General features: G+C 37.4%; 1 protein-coding gene across 1 annotated transcript in view; it reads right to left on the bottom strand.

Moving 5' to 3' along the window:
• Window positions 1–22,411, bottom strand: part of NELL2 (neural EGFL like 2) — a 335,790-nt gene that overhangs the window by 264,161 nt on the left and 49,218 nt on the right. Inside the window, 1 exon segment of the mRNA XM_030322242.1 lies at window positions 19,894–20,044. Coding sequence (XP_030178102.1) covers window positions 19,894–20,044 — 151 coding nt within the window.

Below are 22,411 nucleotides of genomic sequence, written 5' to 3' on the forward strand. Positions count from 1 at the left end.
TGTCTCCAAAACCAATATAAAGCAAGAATGCAAACCCTGCCAATAGAGTTCTTGGATTCTGAGGGAAGTAGAAAGACCATGGAACTGCTCTAAAACAAGCAGAGAATTGTCAAGTGGCCAGGAGAATGGGCTCTTGTGCCAGGCAGCCTAGTTCAAATGTTGATTCTGCTCCTTATTGTGACCTTGGACACTAGACTTAACCATTCAGGGCCCCATTTCCTTATCTGTAAAATAGGAATAATAATGGGGTAGGAAAAAGCTCCAAGACACTGATAAGCATTTAATGAGATTAATCCATGCAAGGTGTTTAGAGGACTGCCTGACACAGTGTAGGAAGGTAATAAAGTGCTAATGTTTACAATGAAGAGAAAAATTCCAAGGCACCTAAGAAATCAGCGAACTAGGTGGGCGATTGGGTGGCTCAGTCGGTTGAGCATCCAACTTTGGCTCAGGTCGTGATCTCACGATTCATGGGTATGAGCCCCATGTCTGGCTCTGTGCTGACAGCTCAGAGCCTGGAGCCTGCTTTGGATTCTGTGTCTCCTCTCTCTGCCCCTCCCCTGCTCGCACTCTGACTCTCTCTCTCAGAAATAAGTAAACATTAAAAAAAATTTTTTTTTTCATTAAAAAAAAGGCGGGGGCACCTGGGTGGCTCAGTCGGTTGAGCTTCCGACGTCCGCCCAGGTCATGATCTTACAGTTGGTGAGTTCCAGCCCTGCGTCAGGCTCTGTGCTGACAGCTCAGAACCTGGAGCCTGCTTCAGATTCTGTGTCTCCCTCTCTCTGCCCATCCTCTGCTCATGCTCTGTCTCTCTCTCTCTCAAAAATAAATAAACATTAAAAAAAATTTTTTTAAAGGGGCGCCTGAGTGGCTCATTTGGTTAAGCGTCTGACTTCAGTTCAGGTCATGATCTCGTGGTTCGTGGGTTTGAGCCCCACATCACGCTCTGTGCTGACAGCTCAGAGCCTGGAGACTGCCTCAGATTCTGTGTCTTCCTCTCTCTCTGCCCCTCCCCTGCTTGTGCTCTCTCTGTGTCTCTCAAAAATAAATAAACGTTTAAAAAAATTTTTTTAAATAAAAAACCGAAATCAGTCAACTAATACAAAACATGACATTAGCAGATGCTCTGCACTTCTCGTTCTGTCATTCCACAAATATCTTTTAACCCTCTGTATGTCAGGCACAGTACCAGACACAGAGGACACTGGGAAAAAGAAACAAAGGCTCTCAAAAAGCCTCCTATGTCATCATTTTTATTATTTTCCTGAATCAACACTTCCAGGATGATAATTTGCTATAAACGTAGGCCTTCCTCATTCATGTCTAGACTCCTATATTCTGCCAAAACGTTATTTTACATCACAGACGTTTTTCTACTGTGTTCATATTTATTAGTTCACATGTTCTGCATTATTGAATCTATTTAGAAATGGTGAACTTAAAAATTAGCATAATTTTTCTTAATGCAATTTAACAAACATCCTTTAATAGATCTTGAATTCTGACAAGTTAGAGGTTGGAAACATTTTGTCATATATTTATTTCAGTTACTGCTGATGAAAACAGTCATATTTATTTTTAAATGAAGAAAACATGCAATTTTAACCTGTTTGAAATGTCAAAAATGAAAAGCCAATAATCAGATGAAATAAAATGTTTGAAAAACCATTATAAATGGGATAGTCATAGAAGGCTACATGTAAGAGCTCATCAGCAAAATCTGCCTGTAACATATCTTATATACACTCCAATCTTGTTTTTATGAAAGTCTGTGATGTTTTAGTTCAATAAATGCAATATGATCTATAAAGCTATCAAGAGAAAGGTAGAAAAGTTAGGCAAATCACTGTTATGGAAGTAAGATGTTATTTTCTCTGAATTCCATTCAGTATAAATGAATAGTTTTCATTAAAGAAAAATACACTAGTTAATTTAAAGGTACCTTACATCATGAACGCTGATATGCACTTTAAATGAAATACAAAAAACTTTGCCCTATTTTTTAGGAATGTATTTTTACATGATATATATTAGTTTTTTATAATACTAGAAAATGAGTTTAAAAGTTAATATGAGTTTCAATTTTCAGTTTTGTCTTTTTATTCATGTGACTAAGAAGCAATACTTTATCATTCAGGTGGGCACAGTCAATAGATGTTAAGGACAGAGAGTAAAGGTCTGATAAGGAACAGCACATTGGAATAAAATTGGAGTATCTCCCCCATAAAATACTAATCAAAATCACAGGGGAAAAATATTGAAGAGCTGGCAGACCACCAATTTAACCAGGTGATCAAGGTTAACATCACCAGCAATAAAACAGATTGACAGTTTACCTTCAGATGTGGTGTACTGAGAAGAGTCAGCATCATTTCTGCAGTGTTCCCAGCAAGAATGTATAGCCTGAGTGATGAAGAAACATCAGATTGACCCAGGTTGAAGATGATCCTAAAAAATGTAATGCCTATACTTCTAAGACCATAAAGGATGTAAAAGACAGGAAAAAGACCAGAATTATTCCAGACTGAAGGAGATTATGAGATAGGACAACCAAATGTAACATGAGCTCTTGGACAGAATCCTGGATCAAGAAGGAAAATGAGATTGTTTAGATGGTTGGTGGAATTTGAACGGAGTATGAAGATTAGATGATATTGTGGTGTCAATGTTCATTTCTGGATCGGAAGGTTATATGTTGACTATATAGCAGAGTGTCCTTGTTTTGAGAAAACATACACCAAAATATTAAAAGTGATAGAGAATATTGTCAGTAAAAGGCACAATGGAGGGGTGCCTGGGTGATTCAGTCAGTCAAGCATCTGACTCTTAATTTCAGCTCAGGTCATGATCTCATGGTCGTGAGATCAAGCCCTGTGTTGTCTGCACTGTCAGTGCAAAGCCTACTTGGGATTCTCTCTCTCTCTCTCTCTCTCTCTCTCTCTCTCTCTCTCTCTCTCTGCCTCTCCCTATGCTGGCTTTCTCTCTCTCTCAAAATAAATAAATAAACTTTAAAAAAAAAAAGGCACACTGGAATAAAACATAGAGGGTGATGGAGCAAATGAACTAAAATATTACCAATTAGGAATCTGGTAAGAGGAGATGTGGGAGTTCTTTGTACTGTTGTAATTTTTCTTGTAGCTTTGAAATTATTTCAAAAAGATCTTTAATTAAAAGCAAATATTAACCTGGGAAAACTCTTGTATATATGATTGGCAGTAAGTTGACATCCTTTACATATAAAAAAAAATTCTTACAAATAAGCAAAAAAAAAAAAAGGCAAGATTCCCTTATGAAAATAGGAACGGATATTTACAATCATTTGTCAGATCAGATACACCAACAACTTAGTACTAAAAATATTAAAAATTTACAAATCCACTAATATTCAAAGAACAGTACATTTTAGAAATGATAGCAATTTCCCAGATGTCATATAAGCAGAAAGTATTTAAATATAACCCTCAATATTTCTAAAGTTTAAGTCGTTTGCAAAGTAAATTTTTTCTGTGTAGTTCACCCAAAAAACAAATTGTACTTCCCTTTTGGTGCTGTTTAGGGCATTTTTACTGGCAAAATTAAAGCTAATGTATTCAGTAATTCATGTAGTCGATGGCACATTCAGTATCTTCAATAATAACCAAACATAATTTTTATAATACCTAGAGTTTTTAAATAACCAAAGGTTAAAGTACAAAGGAAAGATGACAGCATGTCAATCGTCCTTTTTCAAAATGCTCAGTGGATAAAATCACCGAAGAGAAAAGGCAAAATATGAATGACTTTTATCCAGCTATTATGAAATACATCAATACATGGTTTCGACCACAAAAATAGAGTCCTCTCCAAGATCGATGGAATTCAAGTGTATACAACAGCAAGGAAAATAAGATTTCTTAAGTAATAAAGATAACATAAATTCCACTGTCAAGAGGACATCAAAATAATAATTAGCATGGACATTTTGAAAAGGTACATGCTTCACCATCACTAAAGGACAAACAAAGCAAGTTACAAGTAAGTTGAATTCTATTTCCTGTCACTTGATAATAAACTGCAAAAGGATTATTATAGTTTTTTAAGTGAGCTCTTTGTAAAATAATTCAAAGTTATTGATCAAAGGCCTAAAGAGCATTTAGGAAGCTTTACACTGACATCAGAAGACAAAAAGGAGAAGAGTTTCAATGCTAAAGAATTAAAATACATTACAACAATCCCTCAACATTCATCTTGGAAAAGATCACTGAAATGTCATTGCATATCAATGTATGGCAGATTAAGAAAAGAGAATTAAATGAACTTTGATGGCACCTTGAAAATTTTCTTGTTATACTCTGACTTATATTCCAAGAATCCAACTTTCCCAGAGACAAAAGAAAAAGAAATATAAATATTATGAAAGATGTTACTTTTGATACAAACAGAATCCATTTTCCTGGTAATACTGTAATTTAGAAGTCTTTTAAAAATTAAAAAAAATAATAGTAAAATAAAAATCCCATCAGACTTAGCAGTACAACCTATAAGGTTCCTAGGAATAAATCTATCAAAATATAAGTACGGCTTTTATGGAGATAATTATAAAACAGACAAAAGAAGATATGAAAAAAATGAAGAAGTAAGCCATATCCCTGGGTAAAAGAACTAACCACAATAAAAATGTTAACTCAATGTGTATTAACCTATAAATGTGATATAATTTCAATACAAATACCAATGGGATTTTTTTTCACAGAACCTACAAAATTAATTCTAAAGTTTATATCAAAGAATAAAGTTTTAAACATAGCAAAAACTTCTGAATGAGAACAGAACCTGAACGGTTAGAAAAGTCCTATAAATCTGCAGTCATTGGACAAAAGCGGCTACATAAGTTGTTCCTGACTTCATTCACCCTCATAAAAACAAAACAAAACAAAACCAAAAAAAAAAAACAAAACAAAAAAAAACCCTAACAGCTATTCAAGAACAAGACACCACTGAGAGAATCCTGGAACACAGGATGAGGCTACACCTCAGAGACCAAGACAGATTGTATTAGAAGGGTGACAGAAGGAGGTACACATTGACTGTACAGTTCCTCCCTCAGACCAGCACAGCAACATGCAGGTCTCCCATGAGCTTCCAGTTTCTCCAATGGGAAAAGAGAATTCAGGGTAAAACCAGCACCCTCCCACAATTCAAATCACTTTGTGGGAACCCCTACCCTGATCTCACATCACGGAGATTACAGGGGAATCTATGGGACTCCACCAGGACTCTCACTCTGATGGAGATGAGGCAGGGGCTTGAAGCAACCTGTACACAGGTCTTAGCAGACTGAAGTCATATCTTCAGTGCCCAAGTAGTAATCCTGACCAACAACTTTGCTCATCTGCAAAACCTAGTTGAGGGTTCATTCTGACCAGGAAACCAGGTGGGGTACAGATCTCCCTGATTCAGGTCCTCAAATAAGGAGTTTTGCCAGCCATAGAGTCCAGTTTGCCCGTCCCTAGGCAAGAAGCTGAATTACAGCCCCACTCTCACTGTGGAGAATATCTTCCAGACCCATCTAACCAGAAGGGCTGACTACAACTCCTAGAAGCAGTGGAGCCCAGTGGCACTTGAGCCGAGAGGTAGGCAAGCAATGCTATCAGGAGCAGGAAGCATTCCCATGCTATGCTTAGGCAGGGGGATTAATTCACAGCCAAGACTGAGAATAGCTCCCAAACCCTCCCAACCAGAAAGCCTATTTGGGAAATTGAGAGTAGTTTGGAGTGGACCCTTCCCCTCCCACCCACCCCCCCCCCCCAAAAAAAAAGCTGAATCACAGCCCCATCTGCTATGGAGTCTGTCAGCCCCAGCTGACCAGAAAGTTTGGCAACAACTCCTGGAAATTGTGAAGCCCAGCAGCACTCAAGCTGAGAGGAGGGCAGGTAGAGACAAAAGCTTACAGAGCAAAGCCAGTGCCACTGTTTAGTCAAGGAACTTGGAGTGCAGATCAGCCTCAGTTAAAATAACAAAGAGCTTTACCAGCTTAAGAGTTGCTTCTTCCACTGACCCAGTGAGGGAATCTAATTCATAGCCCTGCTCATCACTGAGTAAAGCTTTCACCCTGTCCAACCAGGGAACCTAACCAGAATATATGAGAAACTGCACAGCCCATCCAATAGCCCCATGTATAGTAAGTACTGGGAAAGAGCACAGCAAAGGCTTCCTGCATCTGCAGAGCAAAACTGATGACCTCACTTTACTAGGGAATTCAGTGCACACTTCGGTTTGATTTGGGTCCCCAACAATGAGCTATATAGACCCTGGGTCCCACCCTGCTGCCCTGCCAGGGTAGAGAAGCTAATTTATAGCCCCATCTACAACTGAATATAGTAGCCAGTCCCAACCATCTAGAAAGCCTGACCAGAGAATTCATGCAACCAGAGCCCATTCTACAGCCTCACTTTGATAGGGTACAAAGCCAGTAGTCTTATCGGACTGTTCTCTAGTCAGAGGTTCATCCCCAATCCCATCCTTAGAACTCTATCAGCTCCCCTGCCCCAAAATGGGCTGTAATAGCAGACCCCACATACCCAAAGACATCACCAGCAGACACATCCAGGAACCAAAACTGAGTGGATTGGTAAAGAACTGTCTCTGTCAAAGCAAACCTGTGAAGTCTGGAAGAGGGGCCTGATTACTCATATGCACAGATACTAACAAAGGAATCAAACATCACAAAAAAATCAGGTAAATATACTGCCAAAAGAAACTAATGATGTTCCAATAACAGACTCTGAAGAAAGTGAGATCTATGAACTGCCAAAGAATTCAGAATACTTGTTTTAAGGAATTTGAGGGAGTACAAGAAAACACAGATAACTAAAAGAAGTTAGAAAAACAATGCATGAACAAACTAAAAGTTTGACAAGGAAAAATCAACCATCAAAAAAGAAAAAAACAACTAGAGTTTAAAAATACAATAACTGAACTGAAGAATACAATAAAGAGTTTCAAAGCAGACTCAATCATGCAAAAGAAGAATCAGCTGGAAGATAGGACACTGGAAATTAACCAGTCAGTATAAGAAAAAAAAAAAGGAAGGAAGGAAGGAAGGAAGGAAGGAAGGAAGAAACAAAGAAAGAAACAAAGGAAGAAAGAGAAAAAGAATAAAGAAAGCCTATGGAATATGCTGTTTTCAATTTTATACAGAATATTTAGAGTATTCTATTAAGGTTGTGAAACATAAAACAAAGGAAGCCTATGGAAAGTATAGGACACAATAAAAAAGAAACAATATGCAGATTATGGGAATTCCAAAAGAAGAGAAAGCCCAATGGGGGGCTTGATCCCATGACCCTGGGATCATGATCTGAGCTGAAATAAAGAGTCGGATGCTCAACTGGCTGAGCTACTCAGGGACTCCAGAAAGTATTTTTAAAGTAATAATGGCTGAAAACCACCCATATCTGGGGAGAAGTAAGAAGTGAGAGTAAGAGAACAAGAATTAACATCATAAAAACATTAAAAAGGTAGTGCCAATCTCACCAGTAATGGTAAATATATAGTCATAGATTCTGCAGTATAGTACTAATGGTATAGTTCACTTACAACTTTAGTTTTAAGGCATAAGAAAATGAACCTAGTAAAAATAACCATAACTGCAGTAATCTGCTATTAGTTATACAATATAAAAACATGTAAACCATAGCAGCAACCATCTAAAAGATGAGAGGGAGGAGGAAGAGTGTAAAGTTTATGAATTCTATTGAAGTTAAGTTGTCAGTTTAAAATAGGGTATTATAAATTTATTTTATGTCAGCCTCATGGTAACAAAGAAAAACCCTGTAGTAATTACACAAAAGAACACAATAAAGAAGTGAAAACATTCTGATACCAAAAGATACCAAAACACACAAAAAAAGACCAGAGGATAAGAAACAAGAAACAATGAATCTACAAAATAACCAGAAAACAATGAACAAAATGGTAATAGTAAGTCTTTACCTATCAAAAATTACTTTAAACACAAAGTGAATTCACCAATTAAAAGATGTAAAATGGCTAGATGGATTAAAAAAAAAAAACAAGATCTGACAATATGCTGCCTACAAAAGACTTTAGCCTTAAAAACACACAAAGACTGAGAGTGAAGAGATGGAAAAAGACATTTCAAGCAAATAGTGACCAACAAAATCAAGGGTGGCTATACTGATATCAGATAAAATTGACTTTAAACTAAAAAAGTAAAAATAGACCAAGAAGATCATTATATAATGACAAAGGTGTTAATACATCAAGAAGATGTAACAATTGTAAACATTTATGCATTCAACATTGGAGCACGTATATATTTACAACAAAAACTAACAGAGCTAAAAGGAAAAATAAACAGTAATAGAATAGTTAGGGACTTTAATACTCTACTCTCAACAATGGATAGATCATCCAGACAGAGAATCAACAAGGAAACAGTGGATTTGAACACTATAGACCAAATGGATTTAAACAATTACAGAATACTCTATCCAACAATAGCAGAATACACAGTCTTCTCAGAGAACACACGAAACATTTTCCAAGATAGACCATTTGATAGGCCATGAAACAGTCTAAGCAAATTCAAGAAAATTGAAATCATCCCAGGTATCTTCTCTGAACACAATGGCATAAACTAGAAATCAATAAAAAGAGGAAAACTGGAAAATTCATGAACATATGGAAATTAAATAACATTATTCTGAACAACCAATAAAGAATAAATTAATGGGAAAATAAAATAGTTTTTTGAGACAAAACACAACATACCAGAACTTGTGAGATGCAGCAAAAGTAGTTCTAAGAGGGAAGTTCATAGCAGTAAATGCTTACATTAAGAAGCAAGAAAGATCACCCCCCCAACTGCACCCCCAATAAAACAACCTAACTCTATACTTTAAGGAACTTGAAAAAGAAGAACTGAGCCCATGTTAAAAGAAGGAAGAAAATAATAGAATATCAAAAATAAATAAAATAGAGAACAGAGAAACAATAGAGAAAATTAACCAAACTAAGAGTTGGTTCCTTGAAAAGATAAACAAAATGTTTAAAAAACCTTTAGTTAGACTAACCAAAGAAAAAAACAGAAAGGACCCATATATATATGTATATATATACGTATATATATGGAGAATATATATATGAAGACATTATAACAGACACTAAAGAAATTCAAAGAATCAGAAAAAACTACTGTGAACAACTATATATCAATGAACTAGAGAACCTAGAAGAAATGGAAAAATTCTTAGAAACATACAACCTACCAAGACTGAATTAGGAAAAACTAGAAAATCTGAATAGACCAATTATTAGTAACACAATTGAATTAATAATAAAAAATCTTTCAATGAAGAAAAACCCAGGGCCAGACAGCTTCACTGGTGAATTTTACCAAATATTTAAAAGAATACCAATTCTTCTCAAACTGTTCGAAAAATTCGAAGATGAGGGTACACTCTCAAACTCATTTTACAAGGCTAGCATTATCCTGATACCAAAATCAGAAAAGGACACTACCAGAAGAGAAACTACAGGCTAATATCGCTGGTGAATATAGATGCAAAGACTCTCAGCAAACCAATTTAGCAGCACATTAAAAGGATCATACACCACAATACAGTGGGATTTATTTGTGGGATGCAACATATGCAAATCAATCAATGTGATACATCACATTAATAGAATGTAAAAAGCCACAGGATAATCTCAATAGAAAAAGAAAAAGCATTTGACAAAATTCTATATCTATTCATGATAAAAACTCAATAAATCTTGCATAGAAGGAAGATATCTCAACATAATAAAGGTTATAAGGCAAGCCCACAGCTAACATCAGTTAGCTGAAATTTTCTTCTTTTTCTTGAATTTTCGAATTGGCTTTCTCTTTTCTTCCTGGGAAGAGAAAATAACATATTCTTTCTTCACTATTTCATTAACATAATCCCACCCTTTAGAGATAGAAATTATTGGTTTGACTATGTATCAGTTAAGAAAATTTAGTACATCAAAATCGCCATTAAGACTTCAATGCAAATGAAAAACACTGGTGATATGGAGTTAATATCTTTATTACATGGAGCTTAGTTAAACCAAAAAGTGATTTATGTGAGTGGATAACTGGTAGAAAAATAGCACACAGACTAATGAAACAGAGGAGAGAACCTAGAAATGATATTAAATATAAATATGAGATTGCATTTATGATAAAGAGTCACAAATGAAGAGAGGGAAAAATGTCAAATGATGTTGGAATGATTAGTTATCTGTATAAAAAAACGTTTAGAGGGATGCCTGGGTGGCTTAGTTGGATAAGTGTCCGACTTCAGCTCAGGTCATGATCTTGCCATTCACGAGTTTGAGCCCTGAGTCAGGCTCTGTGCTGATAGCTCAGAGGCTGAAGCTTGCTTCCAATTCTGTGTCTCCCTCTCTCTGCCCCTCCCCCACTAGTGCTCTGTCTCTCGTACTCTCTCTCTCTCTCAAAAAAAATAAACGTTAAAAAAATCTTTTTAAATGTTTAGAGCTTCATTTTTTGCTTACACTAAAATAAATTTTAGATGTGTTCAAGCCTTATATGAAAATGAAACCATGAAAAACTTACTTTAATAAAAGAAGCCTACCTGACTTAAAGGCAATCAGGAAAAGTTACTATGCCCTAACATCTTGACATGTCAATATCTTCAAAAATAACATGAAGGGAAATAATGAAGATGCAAGTGTTGATTAAAGAAAAAAAGGAACTAAAATAATTTTCACTGTCCATTCCTGAGTGAGGAAATAATAGTTAGAAAAATCTTTTAATCATTAGAAGTATTTTTTTAATGTCAGAAAAAAAAACTAAAAAAAAAAAGTAGCTAACTGATCATTAGTAGCTACATGGGCCAATTATTTCTAATGAACAATTAACCTTTACTACCACAGAAAAAGAAATAACATGGCAACATAGAAATGGGAAGCGTGCAAATATTCAAGCAGGAACACCAGGTCAATTTCCTAAAACATGGGAGGCTTGATCCTCAATAACATTTGCCTACACAACAGCCAAGTCACTGGTAGTCCAACATCTGGACTAAAGGGTAGATGCAAAGAGGCTATGAGATGGATGAAGCAGAAGGGTCTTCTTATATTGGTCTACGATATTTGGGGTCTGATAACCAGACAAGGCCAAATAGGATGGAGGGTTACAAATACCCCTGGTCCTCTGCATCTCTGCCTAAGGAGAGAAGTACCTGAAATGTGTGATGGGAATGGATAGAGATTGGCTAGTCCATGGTGGTGGCCGCAGCAGCAGCAACAGCCGATTGATTCACTCCTCAGCCCTGCAGAAACACTGGCATGCTAACAGGAAGGAAAATGGGGCCCCACTATTCCAGCATGAAAGGGAGGATTGTGCTCCAGGAAATAACCTCTGTATATTAAAATGTGTACTTCTTTCCATCACTTCACCTATGTGCAAATTTGGTACATACAAGAATACAAGAAATCCCCTTGCTTGCTGTCTTAACTTTAATTCCCTTTCTTTGATGAGCAGCTCACCATGCCTACTTGGTAATGACATACGCATGCTTAACCACATTCGAATATACACAGTAACTTTCCTAATAATAAGAGGGTATTAAAATACATATTAAAGGTGTAATTTTATTAGAGATAAATAATGATATAGAAATATACTTTAAGATAATCAAATATACAGTTGTTTTGTTAATTATGAAGAACTCGAGGTTTGAAATTTTAACTTACAAACCTGTTCTCTTTAACAATATTTAGTAAGCAGTGTGCAACGAAAAAGTAGAGTGTAGTAGCTGTTACGCCAGTCTGTTAATTTTATCCATGATAAACAGTCATCTTTTAGTTCAGAACCATTAAGCCAAGCAAATATTGCCAGCAAGTTTAATTTTTACTTAGTAATGTCAAGAAAGAGAAATGGCTTAATACATGACAAGCACTCACAAATATGAAGATACATTTTATCAGCCTCATACATAAATACATTCTTACTCATCCAGAATGTATAATAATTAATACTAAGAGAGTAGAAAAAAAATCTCATTTATTTCACCTCAAGTTCATTAATATAGAAGATGATGAAAACTACAAGACAGTTTTGTATTTATTTGCAAAGCTATTGCCACAAATTCTTCCTATGTATGCTATTTGCAAAGCATTCACAGTTAGAAGCACAAATACTGTTTGGATATGAAGAAAATTCCTAATAACGACCCAATGTTATAAAAGCCTAATTTATATATCTAAAGCCCAAGACTATCTTAAATAAAGAAGTATTATAAATTACAGAACATAATGTAGACGAGTGTACCTAATCTATACCAAGGAATAACAAAATAATTTTATTTATCCTGAAGAAACTACAGCTTTGTAAAACATGGAAGAAAAGAAGAGAGTCCTTTCACAACTTGGGGAAATTTTCTCATTTATTTTAACTTTTAAATTCACTTTGCTTTTCAATGAGCCTTTACTGTTTTCATATCTCTCTTCTAAATCTCCTGCATAAGCAGCTAAGTGAATTAGTTATCTTGGAATTATTTCTCTATTCTTTATTTTTTTTTTCCTTTGAAAATGCAATAGCCAGAAAACCATAATGATGAGAGAATTCTTTGATCTGCCTGAATGTCTTAATTCTTTCAGACATTAAGTGTCATACATCATTGTCTGTTGTTTTTAGGTAATGCTGATATTCACTAAATATACCCAGAAATGGCTGAAGAGCCTACCAGCTTTTCACACTGCGCTCACAAAAAGTTTGCGGCCTAATTTTTAATATTAGCCCCTGCTTGAAAAACACTATTTGAAACCCCATTGAAATCTCAGGAGGCCAAGACTTTACTCACAGAACACCAGGACACTGCCATTGAGGTTCCCCACAGTTTCCTAATTATGTCACTCTGTTTGAAGCTGTGTTTCAGTACCAAGGTTTGACTTAAGCCCTCTCCCAGTTCTAAGATGTTGTGATGTCTGTCTTTCCTACTTCTGTCTTTCTGTTTGCTCACTTCAGATTCCTCAGAATCCAGAGTATGTCTATTAGTCTCAGATGTCCAAACTAACAAAGTTGTGTGATTAGGTTTCCAGCCTTAACGCAGTGGCTGAGATGTTTCTGTATAGCTCATTACAGGTGTCGCTATTCTCCAAGAACTTGACTTATAGCTGTTTTGAGGCAGTGACTGCCAGTTAGTGAAATTCTCACACTAGAGCTAATGACATTTCAGAATACTTTAGGCACCCTGCATCAATATAGCAATTTCAACATTCCCCAGATCCTTTGCCCTAGACTGATTAAAACTCTGTGATGTTATTGATGATTCCTGCTGCACTCCTGATGATCTTTCTCTTGATCTTTCACTCATGTCCTCATCCATCAAATATTTATTTAGCATGTAACTCAGTGACAGCATGGTACATCAAATGGGGTTTACAAGTATAATGCACAATCCTTTAACAGCACAGAAAGAAAGAAAGAAAGATAGAAAGACCTAATTAGGAACTGTTATAAACTACGCATAATTTTATACAAGCACACAAGTACACCTGGGCAGAGGATCAGAGAGCTGCATCCCAAAGTGTCAGGGTGGTTATCTCTAGGTGTCAGGACTATAAAGTAGTGGTCCTTGTAAATGTTTAACAATTGGCTTTCTGTTCTCTAAAGAAATAATTCTAACATATTGGTTCATTTATCCACTCGTATAAGAAAGATAGAAGAGAAATCTGAAAAAAGTTAAGACTTGTTGAAAACACTAATATTTACCTAGAAAAATACATTCAAAGGAAGAAAGCCTTGCTTTGTAGCATTTGCTGATTTCCACGCCATAAACACTCACATTGTGGCCTCCTTCCAGCTTCACAGTAATTAATGTCTGCTCGCTCACAAATCTTCAACTCCTGTAAGCCAGTCTGAACCCACTCCAGCACAACACTGATTGGCTAAGCTGAATTTTCTTTTTTACATCTTCCTTATTTTCAAAATGTCTTTAATTATAATAGCAGTTGCCCCCAGGGGTAGAAAGTTGGTGTCTGGAGATAGGGACAGAGGTAGACTTTTTCTTCTCTATACCCTGCTGTGCCTTTTAAATTTTAAACCAGGAGATATATTACCAATTCAAAAAAACAATTACAACTTAAATTAAAAAATCCTCACTAAACATTTCTTACAATTGTGATCAAAGGCAGCAAATGACATTTTTAACCTCTGATATGCAATTAATACATATGCATATATATGAAACACATAACGATATAAGCCCAAAAAAGAGTGGCACAAATTTAAAAATTGCATTGGAGGCAAATGCAGGACGGAATTAATGTAAACTGGAAAGGTCAGTAAAAGCTTTATGGGGATGAGAGCAGAGTTCTGAAGTGTGAGGAGGATTTGGACAAGAAGAGGGAAAGGAAGGGGGTGACATACAGGTGACAAGCAGACTGGTCACCGCGCTCGGCATTGACACTCCACTTTCCTTCATCTCAACCAGTGCCGGAGCTGCCGTTCCCACAGTTTCTATTTCTTAGGGACTTCTTCCTACTTAATTTGGCATCAGAGCAGGCTGTACGGCAGGTAGCCAGGTTCTCACTTCGATCAGCCCAAACAGCGATAAGATTGGAGTCAGGGACTAACATAAGGGAAGAAGAAGTCGTTTCACATCATCGCTGACAGTAATATTAATGTTTATTTAGTAACTGGTCTGTAGTAGGCACCCTCCAGTGGGCTAACTCACAAAGCCTAATTCCGAGAAATAACTCAAGTTCTTGCTCTTGAGCTTTCCATCTGGCAGGCAAGAACATATGCTTAGATGAAGCACCGTGACCTCCCCCGACCAACCCCAAATGCATCTAGGGAGTTAGCTTCCCTCAGGGTGCAGAAGAGCTCTTCCATGAACTAGGAAGAACCTTATGGAGAGCGGGACCTGCTCCTAATCACTGCCAGTGAAAGGATCAACTATTCACTGTGACAGGCATTTTTCAACATTGATCTGGTTTATAGCTAACCAACCAGTGGAGCACAAAAGTTCATTCACTTTATCCAGACACATATTTTGCAAACTAGTTCTTCTAAGTGGATTTTTTCATGGCATATGTAAGAATTTTTTTTTTAATTTTTTTTTAACGTTTATTTATTTTTGAGACAGAGAGAGACAGAGCATGAATGGGGGAGGGGCAGAGAGAGAGGGAGACACAGAATCGGAAGCAGGCTCCAGGCTCTGGGCCATCAGCCCAGAGCCCAACGCGGGGCTCGAACTCACGGACCGTGAGATCGTGACCTGAGCTGAAGTCGGACGCTTAACCGACTGAGCCACCCAGGCGCCCCGCATATGTAAGAATTTGATTATCTCTATTTTAATTTGTATCCAATGATGGAATAATCCTTGGACACTAAAAAATAGACTACAAGTGAATATTTGTTGACATGGGAAAATTGTCAAGATATTTTGCTAAATTTTGAAAAGTAACTTGTAAAACATGTACAGTATGAATCAGTTTTTGAAATATTATATCTCTACCCTTAAGTAGACATTTATAACTGAAAATATTAGTAGAAACTATCCCCAGGTGGTAAAGTTACAGGTGATTTTGACTTCCTTCTTTGTAATTTTCTTAATTTGTAAAATTTACTATAACTATCATAATATTTAAAATTTGTAGCATAATTAAAATTTCCACCTTCAATAGGATCCATTCATCAATATGTGAGCATAGAACCCACACTACTTCCTGAGGAAAAGCTTGGCCCTGCTCTTGAGAACTGCCTACTTCAGGAGGAAACGGGCATCTTCCATTCAGGTGTGTCCTTGTCAGGCTCCTCGGTTTTTACATAAAATGTCAGTCTTTCCTCCAACTTAATTGCTATTGCTGCTCAACACTTAATTCTCACTGAAGTGTCAACAAAGAATAGCTACAATTCAAGTATTTCTGAGAGAAGTCTAACTTGAATTCAGTATTATTCTCATGAGAAAAGCAATTTATATGGAATATTGCCTTAAGGACATGGCCTTTTATTAGAGTTTCACGTCAGAGGCACTATTGGAATTTTGAGCAGGAAAATTTGGCTGTACAGAACTTTCGTGCATACTACCAAGGGCCTCTGAGGGTACAGTACTGTTTCAAACACCTCCACACATTGATGCAAGTTCCTGGCATCTCTGTAGCTTTGCTTTTCCCTCAGTGCTTTATAGCACGATGCCACCAGCTGATATGAAGCCCTCTGGATTCATTTCTCTAAAGACACTCATTACATCTTGCATAAAAGGGCATAGGAGAAATACGTCTCTGGTCTCAGAACTAAGAACAATTGCATTATCTTAATCATCCAACTGGGTTTCTATTTTTCCTTTGCCCTGATTTTCATATTCCATTGTATTCTTATTTGTTGTCCTGTAGATAGCCCTATAAACCACGCTAATTTTTTTGTGAAGCAAATCAAAGAATAAATACGTAAGTGTTCATGATACAATGAAACTAAAAATAGGAGTCAGATTAAGACTAAGGAAAGAAAGAACTTCAGCAACACCACAGAAAAAAAACAAAACACACACCATAACACAAGATCTGTCAGGGTGCTAAAAGGTTAGGAGATATCACAGTATACTGGTGAAAACACCACATTCAAGAATCAGAGTAAGTGGATTTGGGTCCTGATTCTGTCACTAACTAGCTAAGTGGTGCTATGGGAGGGGGGGAGAGGGGAATGGGCAGAAGAGAAGGAAGTCTAACACTAGACCCTGAGGGCTGGCAGGGCACTGAGGTTAAGCCGGCTGGCTCTGGAATCAGATTACCTGAGTTTGAACCCTACCCTCACTTACTCTTGGGAATCTTCAACAACGTAAGCTCTCTGGGTTTGTTTCCCCCCCCTTTTTTTTTCCAACAAAAGTTAATTTTATTTACTTTGAGAGACAGAAATCCCATGTGTGGGCACGAGTAGGGAAGGGGCAAAGAGAGGAGAAGAGAGAGAATCCGAAGCAGGCTCCACGCTGCCAGTGCACAGCCCATCACGGGGCTCTGTCCCAGGAACCGTGGGATCAGGACCTGAGCCGAAACCAAGCTGGACGCTTAACCCACTGAGCCACCCAGGCGCCCCTGGCTTTGTTTTTCTTAACTGTAAAATATGAATGAGAATAGTGACTTTGTATGATTATGGCACTTTGTGGAATTTTTTTCTCTGGTGTTCTCAAGCACTTTATATGGATTTACAGATGAAGAACCTGAGGTACAGAAGAGTTAAGTATTTTCCACAAGGTCACAAGGCCAATAAGTGGTATTGCTATGCCTGGAATTCACGGAGTCCATCTCTAGACCCGCACACTTAACCACTGCCCAGTCCTGATGATAAAACGAGCTAATTCACAGCGCCTGGCACACGTAAGACTTTAATAACTGCTGGTTTACTAAACAAATAAAAAGAGCCTTGCAAACCTAAATGATCTTTTATATCCTAGAAAGATACACAATATCTCAAATATATTTGATACACCATATCTCAAATTTGTAGATGATATGAAGAAAGAATGAGTAAGTAAAACAAGGAATTACAGAATTAATACTAAATTCAACAAGTATAACTGGAAAGCACAAGAGCTGAGCACAAAAATTTATGTATAAATATGTTCATCATGGTGTTATTATTAAAGTTAAAAAAGGAAATGAGTTAAATATCCAAAGTGAGGGGCAGATCAAATAAAATATGGCATATCTACATGCACAGACAAAAGAACTGGGTTAAAATATGGCAAATTTTAAACATTGGTCTCCTTTTGGTAAAATGATTTGTATGAGTTTTTCTATTTCTTTACAATTGTCTGCTTTTCAAATTTTCTACAATGAAAATATATTGCCATATTAATTAAAAAAAACAAATATTATCTTTCATTGAAATAACTCAATAAAAATTCCTACATGTTTTCGCAAATCTACTTCACAGGAAAAGTAAGAAAAAAAAAATTTGCCTGATGGCAAGTTATCCTTCCTCAGGTCCTTCACCAAGAATCTTCCTGATGATGGTCGGGTATTTCGGTGGTCCATATACTTATTGTTTAAGATGCTAAAAAATTTTTTTTTCCCATACTATCTTAGTAAGTATGAGATTGAAAGTATACAGATTACAAGAAGTCTGTGCTGGTCAAACGTTTGTAGAGTTATTCATTATATTCAACTCCAGGGACCAACAAAAACATTGCCCATCTGGGATGCATATAGATGAGGGCAGTAGACCTCAAGAATTGCTGTCAATTAAGTCTAAAGAGGAGCAGATGGAGTACCCAGCGCTGGTTAGCCCTGAGACAAGAAGGGTAAGATGGGAGGCTGCAGTGACCATCATGGATGTAAGGATACGCCATCTGGAAGAAGGCTGGACGAGTTCCATGTCTCTACTAATGGGGTGGGGGGGGAGTTACAGGGCAGAAAAATCTAGTGCCCAAAACACAGGGGAAGTTTCTTTTAGCAAGCAGAAGTCATCAGCAATAAAACAAGCTGCTCTGTAAAGGAACAACATTCCTTTATTTTATGTGAATCATGTTGCCTAAAGCCCAAGTGAGATGGGCAAAGTCACAGTACTGTAATGTAAGCAAGGAGGTCTGATATCAATCACTTGAAGATCAGTCCTGTCCCTGGGACCAGAAACAGACCAACGGGAAAAGCCCTAGTGAACCCTTGGAAATGGGACCTGTCCCTTTCTTGCTGTGCCTTGAAGATCCTAAGCCAATTACCAGATAAATGTTATCATGGCATCCTCCTGTCAAACACAGGCCAGGACCTGGGAGGAAAGAAACCCAAGTAGGGGGTTATGCCAACCCTCTCGGACTATAGATGGAATAATGCGGGGCCTTGATGCCTTGAGAATAATGCAGGTAGAGTGTGATCAGGAACCTTGCTCTCTATGTCAACTTGCTGTATCTTGTTCACCACGTATATATGCTTCTGTTTGCCCTTTAGTATTTCATAAAGATTTTCAAAGTCCCAGGCTACCTCATCCCTGGTAAGAGAAACCAAGAAAAGAGGTTTCTCCCCACACCTTAACAAGATCATAAAAACCATGTATATATTTCAAACACTTATTAATCTTCACAACCACCCATGAAATAGGTACTATTACTCTCCCCATTTCACAGGTGAGGAAATTGTAGCACAGAAAGGCCGTGTGACTTGCTCAAGGTCCATAGGTAGTAAGTCATGGAGTAAGTATTCAAAATGGGAACACAAAGGAACTTGCATTGTCAGAACTGTGGTAATTCTTTCACTCAAGGGATCATTTAGAGCTGTTTGGTGTTATTCAGTAACAATCTATATATATGCCAAGCGTCATGAATGAGTTTCTCCTTCCTCCCACCCCCTCCTCCCCATTACTCCCACCAGCTCTCCCCTAATCATGCTTCCACACATGTGAGAGACTGGGAGATACTAGACAGAATTTTGATTCAAAACACATGCAAGAATACAGCTGTGACTGCTGCAGTCTAAGAGACACATCAAGAAAGAAGTTACCTGTCAGTGATGAAAATTATGACTTATTAAACTCAAACCCAGGCAACTTCCTAAAGAAACTAAATATAGTATTTTTGTGGCTAACTATTCACAAATTACAAAGAAGTATGTTCACCCTTAACATTGAGGAAGATATCTCATGAGGAATTTAGTCATTAATAAGTGTGTCTCAGGAACAGTGATTTCTGTGTGCTTTTAGCAACATCAAAAGCACCAGCTAGCTTCTTTTGCATCTAGGCTGATTTCAATTACTTGTGTTTGTGATTTTGCATAATGTAGCAAAATTATTCTAGCTGTTTTATTCCAATCTTGTATATTGGATATCTTGATTTTGTTTACTTCTTTTGAATCTGTTCATTTAACCATATATAACGAAAACATAAAAAACCCAGCAGCCACACTCACCTGTGATCCAAGTGGTGAATGGAGAGAATAACTCCAGAATTCAAGTGGGTCTGTTTCAGAGTCACTAAAACAGTAAATTCATGTTTATTTCTCAGCTTCTGAAAAAACTGTTCAGCTGTAGCAGTGGATGCTTTTATACTTCTGGGAGTATCTAAAAAAAGAAACATACATTAAATAGATTAGAATTTGGTTTAATAAAGTATCCTTTCCCTGAAACATCTTTCAAAAAACATTATCAAGTAATAACTGATAAATACCAAGTTTCAGACTCCTTCAACAAGATTTTTTGCTACAGGGACACCTGGGTGGCTCAGTCGGTTAAGCACCCTACTCTTGGTTTTAGCTCATGTCACGATCCCATGGCTCATGAGTTCAAGCCCTGAGGCTCTATGCTGACAGCGCAGAGCCTGCTTGGGATTCTCTGTCTCCCTCTTTCTCTGTCCCTCCCCAACTCACTCTCTATCTCTGTCTAAATAAATAAATAAATATTTTTTAAAAAAACTTTTTGCTACATATAACACAGGACAGTAAACCAATTACTGGACTCGTGTTTCAGGAATTCTTTTTCTTTTTTCTTTTTTTTTTTTTAATTTTTTTTTTAAACTTTTTTTTTAATTTATTTTTGAGACAGAGAGAGACAGAGCATGAACGGGGGAGGGGCAGAGAGAGAGGGAGACACAGAATCGGAAGCAGGCTCCAGGCTCTGAGCCATCAGCCCAGAGCCCAACGCGGGGCTCGAATTCACGGACCGTGAGATCGTGACCTGAGCCGAAGTCGGACGCTTAACCGACTGAGCCACCCAGGAGCCCCTCAGGAATTCTTTTTCAAAAATGTCACCTCTGGGGCAAAGAATCAAAGGATCCTGCTTGAAGAAGTGTACTCCCAAGTTTTCTCCTTACACATACCCTATATTCTGGATACCACAGCCACATCAGTGTCAACAGTGAGCAAAAAGATGTACTTCATAGACTAGAACCTAAAAGACCATGTTAGAGCCATTTAGCTTTTCTGACGCCTCATGACAGAAAACTGGATTTAAATCTATGTGCCACCTTCCACATTGATATCCTTAGCCAGAAGGCGTGCTATAAATAGATTTTTTAAAAGATCATTGAAATTAGTCACTCTCAGCCTTCTGCGCAATGGATGAAACATTAAGATCAAATTGTCTTACCATGCTGTTGAAAGAAATACATAGAACTTAATTCCAATGTCCTCTTCTCCAGACTTAGAGAAAGCCTAGCCAAGGAAAGTATGCGTGAGAGAGCAGAAACTTTTACCCTACACTTCTACCTGGTTTAGTCCTGCACTCCAAGACCCAGGGAGTGGGACCCAGAGGCTATGGGGGCAATACAGATAGAAATGGATTTAGTGGGTAGGAAAAAACCATTATTCAAGCCATCTGCTAACTGAGCATAAGGTTCTCCTATTCATAGTGTGTGCAAAGGGTTGATGGGAGCCAGAAATACAGTTTATGTTGTTCTCAAATCATCCTCCTTGTTTCTATGCTTTAGACTAGGTAGACTAAGTAACTAGACTTACTTACTTTAGAGTAGGTAGTCTAGGTAACTACTAAGCAAGTAGATCTCAATGGAAAAACTACTGGCATTTAGAAAGAAAAACCCATCCTTGTGCAAAACTGTCCCATGCTTTGCAGAATATTTAACACCCCTGGTTCTGGCCCAGTGAATGCCAATGGCACCCAACCCCCAATCACTGTGACAACCCAAAGTTTTCCCACAGATTTCCAAGCATTTCCTCAGCAGCAGTGTAGCAGAAATCTTGTTGAGAACCACAACTTCAGTGAAAGAGTTTATAGGATTAATCTAAATTCCATACCTTCCTAGCCCCACAAATTTATGGAATAAAAATGTACCCACATGATCTGTGCCCATCACTGGGAATGGACAGACATGGAGAAGCCCTCAAGATACCCACAAAGTAGTGGACGAGACAAATAATCCCAGTACAATGAAAGAAATGCTGTCATACAGGTAGGTACCAAGTGTGGATGGATCACAGATGTAAAAGTAGCCAACATCATGCGGAGGGAAAAATCTCATAAAACAGACGACACTTGATCTGGAGATCACCAGGTAGAAAAGAGAAAGAAAAGCATTCCAGTCATAGGAAGAGCTTGGGAACCAGCAGGAAGGTGTAAAAGGGATTTTGCTCAAAGTTTTAGGAAAAATAAATTTCTTGCTTCAAAAAAGAAACTTCCTCAGTCCCATTGAATATTCATAATTCAAAAGTAGAACAATAATCGGCAATTTCTGCCATGGTCAACATAATAGTTTCCCCTCAAGCTCAATCAGGGATAAGATTGGCTGTGGAGGGGATTCCATACAATTCCTCCTAGCTCCAAAACTTTCCATTTCCTCAAGGAGGCATACAAAATGAAATTCCATGAGAATAATTCATCTAGTGTTAACTTTTTATCCACTCTAGTCACAAGTAAATCATTCCCAAACTTCATCACTTCATCTTAATTTGATAGATAAAAGCAAATTAAAATCAA

Source organism: Lynx canadensis, chromosome B4 (genome assembly GCF_007474595.2).
Source record: "Lynx canadensis isolate LIC74 chromosome B4, mLynCan4.pri.v2, whole genome shotgun sequence".
In the NCBI taxonomy this organism is placed as follows: domain Eukaryota; kingdom Metazoa; phylum Chordata; class Mammalia; order Carnivora; family Felidae; genus Lynx; species Lynx canadensis.